The 9,133-nt window shown below is 39.3% G+C and overlaps 1 protein-coding gene across 1 annotated transcript in view; it reads left to right on the forward strand.

The window, feature by feature from the left end:
- The window catches only part of LOC122546701 (integumentary mucin C.1-like), a gene marked incomplete at both ends in the record, with an annotated part of 9,744 nt that extends 1,896 nt beyond the window's left edge, over window positions 1-7,848 (forward strand). The window contains 4 exons of the mRNA XM_043685353.1: window positions 477-536; window positions 1,672-1,731; window positions 4,291-4,350; window positions 7,789-7,848. Of these exons, the coding sequence (XP_043541288.1) occupies window positions 477-536; window positions 1,672-1,731; window positions 4,291-4,350; window positions 7,789-7,848 (240 nt within the window). The remainder of the gene's footprint in view (window positions 1-476; window positions 537-1,671; window positions 1,732-4,290; window positions 4,351-7,788) is intronic.
- Between the last annotated feature and the right edge of the window lie 1,285 nt (window positions 7,849-9,133).

Below are 9,133 nucleotides of genomic sequence, written 5' to 3' on the forward strand. Positions count from 1 at the left end.
CTGAACAGGCTGGGGCTGTTTTCCCTGGAGCGTCGGAGGCTGAGGGGTGACCAAGAAGGTTTACAAAATTATGAGGGGCATGGATAGGATAAATAGGCAAAATCTTTTCCTTGGGCTCGGGAAGTCCAGAACTAGAGGGCATAGTTTTAGGGTGAGAGGGGAAAGACCTAAGGGGCAACTTTTTCACACAATGGGTGGTGCGTGTTTGGAATGAGCTGCCAGAGGATGTGGTGGAGGCTGGTACAATTGCAACATTTAAGAGGCATTTGGATGGGTATATGAATAGGAAGAGTTTGGAGGGATATGGGCTGAGTGCTGGCAGGTGGGACTAGATTGGGTTGGGATATCTGGTCGGCATGGACAAGTTGGACTGAAGGGTCTGTTTCCATGCTGTACATCTCTATGACTCTATGACTCTACTATTCCGATTCAAGCTTTGTGTATTGATAGTCATGACACCTGTTTGTCTTCTCAAGGAATAACTACAACAACAGAGACCACGACCACACCGAGTACTACTGCCAGTTCAACAACTGGTGAGTGAGGACTTCTTTCATTAAGCCACCCATTTACCTCTTTCATTTTATTGACCCTTTGCCAATTTTTTCATTGCGAAGGTGGTAATCCAGAGATTATTACCATTTTCATTCTGATTTAAAATTTCACTTTAGCTCCTCCTCATCCCCAGCAGAACCGATTTCTCATTCTACCCTAATCTGAGGTAGCCAAGTGAACCATGACATCTGGATCTGTCCTCTTCCACACTTGTCCATATTAAGAGCAGATATGATGCCATGAACCCTGCCATCAGGTTGGCAACACACCCTTCTGACCAGAGAGCCCAGTGTCTATGCTGCTAGCAAAGCAATTGCGACTATATTTACCTTTTCTCTCCACCCCGTGATCAGTTGCTCATTTTCCATGCAGTCCTTGCTCTTTTCCACATGGGGACCAGAAACGTCTATGTGCTGGACAAATCCCAAACCTTGACAACCCTTAAGAATGGCACAGTATTCTGGACTGAATCTCTGTTCATCTTTCAATGCACTGTCTGAATTCTAAGTGTCTGGAGTGTGTTTTAGCTTAAATAATGAATAAAGGCAATGACTCAATGCTCACAGTGACACTGTATTCATGGAGCACTGGTGAAATGTGTAAGTGAATTACACAAATTATGATTTGATTAGATTAGATTCGCTACAGTGTGGAAACAGGCCCTTCAGCCCAACAAGTCCACACCGACCCTCCGAAGAATATCCCACCCAGACCCATTTCCCTCTGACTAATGCAGCTAACATTATGGGCAATTGTAACATGGCCAATTCACCTACCCTGCACATCTTTGGACTGTGGGAGGAAACCAGAGCACCTGGAGGAAACCTACGCAGATAAGGGGAGAATGCGCAAACTCCACACAGAGAGTCATCTGAAGCTGGAATTGAACCTGGGTCCCTGGTGCTGTGAGGCAGCAGTGCTAACCATTGAGCCACTGTGCCACCCCAATCTGGCAGGATACTTTCTAATCATGCACTGTGGGCATTGATTTATTTTTCTTTATAAATTCTCTGATTCTTTGCATATTCTGTGTTGAGTGCTGTTAAAACTATTTCAGTACTGTCCTGATTCAAGTTTTGTGTATTCACCGTCTTAATATTTGTTTGTCTTTTGAAGAAACAACTACAATAACAGAGACTACCATCACACCAAGTACTACTGTTAGTTCCACACCTGGTGAGTGAAATTTTCTATCATTAAACATGAGCAATGATTTTCAACGGAATTCAATGCACTCCTCGACAGGGAAATTCCTTTGTCAGTCTTAGTTCTCAAGTTGCATCCACCTGAGGAAAACGTGGATCAGGTCCTCCTCCCGAACCTATGCGATAAGTCTAGCCACATAGAAAAACAACACTGCGTCTGAGTTATTGATGGCTCTTCTTTGAGAGGTTAACTTCAGTTTTTGACGGATCTGGCTATTCCATAAATGATAACATTTTTCGCAAATCTGTTACGCGGTTGTTTATTATGGCTTATTTTGAATTGCCTGTTTAGAGAACTTACACTCACTAATTTGATGTTTACAAATTCATTCCCTCCTTTATTAATGTACAGAAGTTCTCAGTAGTGCTAGGAACCAAATTCAGTATAATTTTATCCCTTGTGGCACCAATGTGGGCAATAAGGTTGAGAAAATGATTAATGTCCAATGGCCTGAAACATTATTTTGAAATTGATTCAAAAACTTCTGATCACAGATGTTGGGTTTCTATTGTCTAGCCAACATTGTATCCATGTTGCAACTGTACATTTAAGTTCATGAGCCAGACCCATTTCTCAAACTCTGTTTTGTGCTTGCTTCTTATGGCTTGTTTTTCAATTGTCAATTCAGAATTTTTTTTTTTCCAATTTACCATTCATAACAACATCCTGACCTAGCATAGTGAACAAAATATATTTTGAAATGTTATCAGATTTGAGAATTAAATTGAACGTAATATTGTCCCAAGCAGCACTAATGTGGGTAGTATTGGTGATACCTATGATTGCATTCTGCACTTAATATCACGATTCTTGGAAAATGTCAGTAGATGAGAGACCAGATGATCAGCCATTGACTAATTCAGAGTAAAATACGATTTGTTGAGGATAGCATTGTGCACAGGACTGAATTTCCACTCTCCCTTAAATGCACCTTCTGAACTTGAAGTTTCAGAACACTGCACTAGCATAAATGGTGATTTGACTCAGTGTCTCAATCTTTCATAATAACATTCTATTCACAGAGACCTGGTGAAATATGCATATTGATCACACAAATTATGATCTTGCAGAATATTTTCCATTTGGGAAGTTGCAGCATATTTTAAAATTATTGTTACATATTCTATGGTCCTTTATATATGGTCCCTGATGATTGTTGTTAAAGTTACTTCGGGACGGTCCTGATTCAAGCTTTGTGCATTGATTATGATGACATCTGTTGATCTTCTCAAGAAACCACCACCCCAAATACTACTGCCAGTTCAACAATTGGCAAATGAGGACTTCTTTCATTAAAAATGAACAATGATTTTCAACATGAATTCGATGAGCTCCTAGTGAGTGAAATCCTTTTGTCAGTCTTAGTTCTCCAGTTGCATTCTCACTTTGGAAAATGTTATGATCAGTTCCGCTTCCAGAACCTGTGCAATAAATCTAACCACACAAAAAGGACAACACTATGTCTAAGTTGTTGGTGCTTCTTGTTTGAGAGATTAACTACAGTTTTTGCAGAGTCTGGCTATTTCATGATGAGAACCTTTGCCACAAGTCTTTATGCGGTTGGTTATTTTGCCTTATTTTGAATTGCCTGCTTAGAGATTTCACATTCACTAATTTGATGCTTGCAAAATCATTTTGCCCATTCATAGTGAACAGAAGATATCTCCAAGTGATTGACAGAGGAAATAATTTAGTATAATTTTATCCCTCGTGGCACCAGAGTGGTCAACAAGGTTGTGAAACTGATTAATGTTGAATGGCCTGGAAGATTAGTTTAGAATTAATTCAAAAAATTCTGATTCCAGATGTCAGGTTTCTACTGTCTAACCAACATAGTGTCCATGTTACAATTATACTTTTAAGTACATGAGCCACAGCATTTTCTCACAACTCTGTTGTGTGCTTATTTCTGATGCCTTATTTTGAATTGCCAGTTTACACAGATCATGTTTCCCAAGTTAATGTTAGCAAAACCATTCTTTTGTAAAATAGTCAACAGTAACATATCTCCAAAAATAATTAGATCGTGGAACTAAATTGAACATATCATCATTGCATGTGGCACAAATTTGTTTAGTGTAGGTGGTAATTAGGATTGCAGTTTACACTTAATAGTTTGGTTCTTGGAAAATGTCAGTAGATGGAAGATCAGTGATCAGCCATTGAATAATTTAGAGTAAAATATCATTTGTTGTGGATGGCATTGTGTTCAGGACTGAATTTGCATTAATTCTTCAATGCACTCTCGAAATGTCAGTAGACTGTGCTACCATAAATGGTTGAGTTGTATCAGTGTCTCAATCTTTCACTCTGGCACTCACTTCACGGAGAAATGTGCAAATCGATTGCACACATTATGATCTGGCAGGATTTTTTATATCGGACACTGTGTGCATAGTTTTGAATTATTGTTACACTTTGCCTGTGATCATTTGTGTATACCCAGTTGACTGCTGCTAAATTTCTTTCAGTACTATCCTGTTTCAAATCTTGCACATTAATTGTCATGACATTTGTTTTGTTCTGAAGAAACTACAGCAACAACAGAGACTACTACCAGATCAAGTACTACTGCCAGTTCCACAACTGGTGAGTAAGACCTTCTATCATTAAACATGGGCAATGATTTTAAACAAGAATGAAATGAGATGTTAGGGTAATTTCTTGTCAATATTTATGAGTTGCATTTTCATTTAAAATGAAGTTGGGATTAGTTCTTGTTTGGAGCCTTGTACATTAAATTTATTGACATCCTGCTGTGAATGAACAACACTGTGTCTGAGGCATTGATTATTTGTTCAGCAGTTTCTTCACATCTTTGTCTGCAATTAATGGCTATCTGTGGTCAACGACCTTCCTCACCACATCCCTTTGCCATGTGCTTGTTTATTATTCCTTATCTTGAATTGTCAATTTCAAGAGCTCACATTTCACAGTTGATGGTTTCAATATCAATGATGCTGAAAACATTGACGGACTTGTCTGTATCTCTGCAAATGAAACAGTTAATACAAATGTTCCAGTGAAAGTGGAAGCCTGTAAAATATTAGGAAAGGTGTGTGTAACAAGGAGGGAAGCACTAAAGAGGCTCACTTCCACACCTTGATAATTTGAACTGGATAATTTGAATTCTGGGCTGTTGAAGGAAGCTAGTGAGGAAATAGTGGATGCTGTGAGGATCATTATCCAATCCTCACTCAATGAAGGCAAGGGCCAGAGGATTGTATATTTGCAATGTGTAACATTACTCAATAAAGTTGAAGGGGCAAGGACAAATAAAAAGGCTGATTAGTCTGACCGATTACTGGTTGACTGTTACTTTGAGACCAATGGATTACTCCAGAGCTAGCATAATTGTGTTAAGGGAATGTCATGTCTTACTAACCTGAGTTTTTTTTACAGGATTAACAAGGAAGATTGAGGAAGTTAGTGCACTGAATTTTTCATATGTAGATTTTAGTGACAAGATTCAACTTAACAGACTGTTTGAAAGAAGTTAAAGACCATGGGATAATGGCCAGTTGGATCCATTATTGGATCAGTGATATCAAATAAAGGGTAGTATTTGATGGATGATTAGCAGAAGCCCAACTGATTGCTAAATGAATAAAGAAGAAGAAACAATGAAATATGGTAATTCTGAAAACCCGGAGCGGAGCACAAAAGCCAGTGGACTGGGAGATGGGGAGCGGAGCAGAACAATTGGCAGACTGGAAAGCTGGAGCAGGGCATGTCTGTCAGCACACTGACTCCCAAATGTTAATCTGTTATTTGTGAAAAACTCAGGTCGACTTTTACATGAGATATATGGAATGTTCCAGGTTATTTGGCCAAAGATAGGGGTTCAACTTTTACATGAGATCAATTATTACTGGAGTATATATGGTAATTTGTGGGTGTTGCAAATATTGACCAAATATTGACCAGACTTTGAAGAGGATGGCTGTCGACAGCAGCAAGATGTCAATGGTTTGTTGGATGGTAAACGTGACAAGTAGAATTCAATCATGAGATGTTTATGGTAATATATTTGCGAAGAAAAAATAAAACATCAAAAAGGAAGGTATTAAGCTGGGTAAACCAGGTGAGACATCTTGGCGTGCATGCATGTAGGTCCCTGAAATTTTCAACATACATGGATAAGGTGGTAACAAAGGTAGATGGGATGCTGGCCTACCTTAGGCAAGGTTTTGAGTACAATAACAGGGATGTAACCCTGGAACTATTTCAGACACTAGTTATGTTATAGCTGGAGTATTACATGTGCCTCTGGTCACCACATTACAGGATGGGCACAAAAGCTCTCAGAAGAATACAGAGGATATTTGAAAACTGTCAGTAAGAATAAAGATTGGAATGTTTAGCATTGTTTTCCTTAAACCAGAGGATGCTGAGAAGTAACTCAGTTGAAGTGTACAAAATAATGTGGGCTGAATTAGAGTGGACATCTGTTTCCCCTAATGCAGAGAGCATTTACCAAGGAACACAGATGTAAAATGCTTTATTGAAGGATTAGACGAGAAATGAGGAAAAATCTTTTCACCCAGACAGTGCTGGGTGTTTGGAATTCACTAACCAATTTGGTGGTTGATGTGGAAACCCTCAACTCATTTCAAATAAACATCAGTCTACACCTGATAGCCATTACAGGCAAGTCACTGGCCCAGGTTCAGTTAAGTGGGATTACAATGGGCAGTTAATTTATTGAACTTGCAGATTGGCTGAACTGAACTGTAACTTTTCCATGGCTCTGTGGTTCTATTTCCATCTATGAAGTATTTGACTTCTATATTTTTGAGTGCGTTTGAATTTCAGACAAAATTATTTTCATAAATTTACAAGATGGAAGACTTAATTTGAAAGTCCATAAGCATTTTTTAAAATTGTCCCAAAGTCTTGTGATTTAACCAGCACAGTGTCACCAACAATTATTGGCTCAATAACTGGCCCCACAACTGGTGAATGATGATTATTTTAATTATAAATTACAAGGCCTTGAGCACAAGTAAATTGATGGAGGCTTCAGCTCCTGATCAGTGATAGTCTGTTCCTTATTTTTCTGGACATCATTTTATTCCAACTAGACAGTTTTTATTGGCATAAATGTAAAACAAGTGTATTTTGCCTTGCATTGGATCACTTGTATTGGCGGCACAGTGGTTAGCACTACTGCCTCATAGAACCAGGGACCCGGGTTTAATTTCAGCCTTAAGTAACTGTGTGGAGTTCTCCACGTGTCTGCGTGGGTTTACTCCGGGTGCTCCAGTTTCCTCCCACAATCCAAAGATGTGCAAGTCAGGAGAATTGGCCATGCTAAATTGCTCATAGTGTTAGGGGTAAGTATAGAGTAGGGGAATGGGTCTGGGTGGGTTACTCTTCGGAGGGTCAGTGTGGACTTGTTGGGCTGAAGGGCCTGTTCCCACACTGTAGGGAAATCTAATGTAACTTAGAGTTTACATTTGTCTCTTAAAATGGTCTTAAAACCAATCCCTCCTGTCTTTGGAAACAGAACATATCTCAAGAGGGTTATTAGATCATGCTTGGGAGTAACTCCTCAACACTAACATGGTTGATGAAGAAGAACATCATGACTGAATTTTGCAATAAATGTCTTAAAGGATGGGAAATTTCTCCCATGGTAGCTATTGGATAACTTACAGAAATATCCATTATGTTAACAATGGCATCGTGTTCTGGATTGAATTCTGTTAACATTTTAATGAACCCACTGAACTCTAAGTGTGAAACCATAAATGGCATCTGAAATCAGTATATCAATTTTTCACCATGACAGTCATTTCAAGGAGAGATGATCAAAAGGTGCAGACATATTACATAATCTGGCATTCTGATGATCTAGCATGATATTTTCTGATTAGGCATCAGTAGGAATAGATTTTAAACATTCTCTTTCATTTGTGTACCGTATTCCCTATAGAATGCAGTTGAAACTCTTTCAGTACTGTTTTGATTCAAGCTGTGTGCATTGATTGTTTTTTTCCTTCTGAATTTGTTTTGCTTCTGAAGGAACAACCATAATAACAGAGACGACCACCAGAATTAGTTCTACTGCTAGCTCCACAGCTGGTGAGTGATATCATCCTTCATTAAAACTGAGTAATTATTAAGCAAAAATTCAGTGAGGTCTGGGTGAGGGAAATTCCTTTGTAAATTTAGTTCATGAGTCGCATTCTCACTTAAGAAAACATTAGGACCAGGTCCCCCTCCAGATGCTTGTACAATAAATCTAGTCGCATCTTATAGAGTTCAACAGAGAAATGACAACACTGGAACAGAGCTGCTGGATGTTGGATGAGTGGTTAATTCAAACTTTTGAGTGTTCTCTCTGATGGACTTAAAAATATTCATCAAATTATTTTGAAGGTGAGTAGATTGTTCTCCCAAATGCAGAACAAAGTTTCACATCATCACAGAAATGTTAGGGAACAGAATGAGGCTGTTCAGCACTTCATGACTACAGGGTCTTTCCAAGTGAACATCATGATTTGGTGGCATGTACCTGCCCCTTTCCCATGATTCTGCACTTTATTTTTATTTAAATAATCATTTGACATCCTCTTGAATACGTATAGAATCGTAAAGTCATAGAGATGTACAGCATGGAAACAGACCCTTTGGTCCAACCCATCCATGCTGACCAAATATCCCAACCCAATCTAGTCCCACTTGCCAGCACCCAGCCCATATCCCTCCAAATCCTTCCTTTACATATACCCATCCAAATGCCTCTTAAATGTTGCAATTGTACCAGCCTCCATCACATCCTCTGGCAGCTCATTCCATGCACGTACCACCCTCTGCGTGAAAACGTTGCCCCTTAGGTCTCTTTTATATCTTTCCCCTCTCACCCTAAACATATGGCCTCTAGTTCTGGACTCCCCGACCCCAGGGAAAAGACTTTGTCAATTTATCCTATCCATGCCCCTCATAATTTTGAAAAACTCTATAAGGTCTCCACTCAGCCTCCAACACACCAGGGAAAACAGCCCCAGCCTGTCCAACCTCTCCTTATAGCTCAAATCCTCCAACCCTGGCAATATCCTTGTAAATCTTTTTTGAACCCTGTCAAGTTTCACAACTTCTTTCCGATAGGAAAGAGACCAGAATTGCACGCAATATTCCAACAGTGGCCTAACCAATTTCCTGTACAGCCGCAACATGACCTTCCAACTCCTGTATTCAATACTCTGACCAATAAAGGAAAGCATACCAAACACCTTCTTCACTATCCTATCTACCTGAGACTCCACTTTCAAGGAGCTATGAATCTGCACTCTAAGGTCTCTTTGTTCAGCAACACTCCCTAGGACCTTACCATTAAGTGTATAAGTCCTGCTAAGATTTGCTTTCC

This window comes from Chiloscyllium plagiosum, unplaced genomic scaffold (genome assembly GCF_004010195.1).
Source record: "Chiloscyllium plagiosum isolate BGI_BamShark_2017 unplaced genomic scaffold, ASM401019v2 scaf_81310, whole genome shotgun sequence".
Taxonomy (NCBI): domain Eukaryota; kingdom Metazoa; phylum Chordata; class Chondrichthyes; order Orectolobiformes; family Hemiscylliidae; genus Chiloscyllium; species Chiloscyllium plagiosum.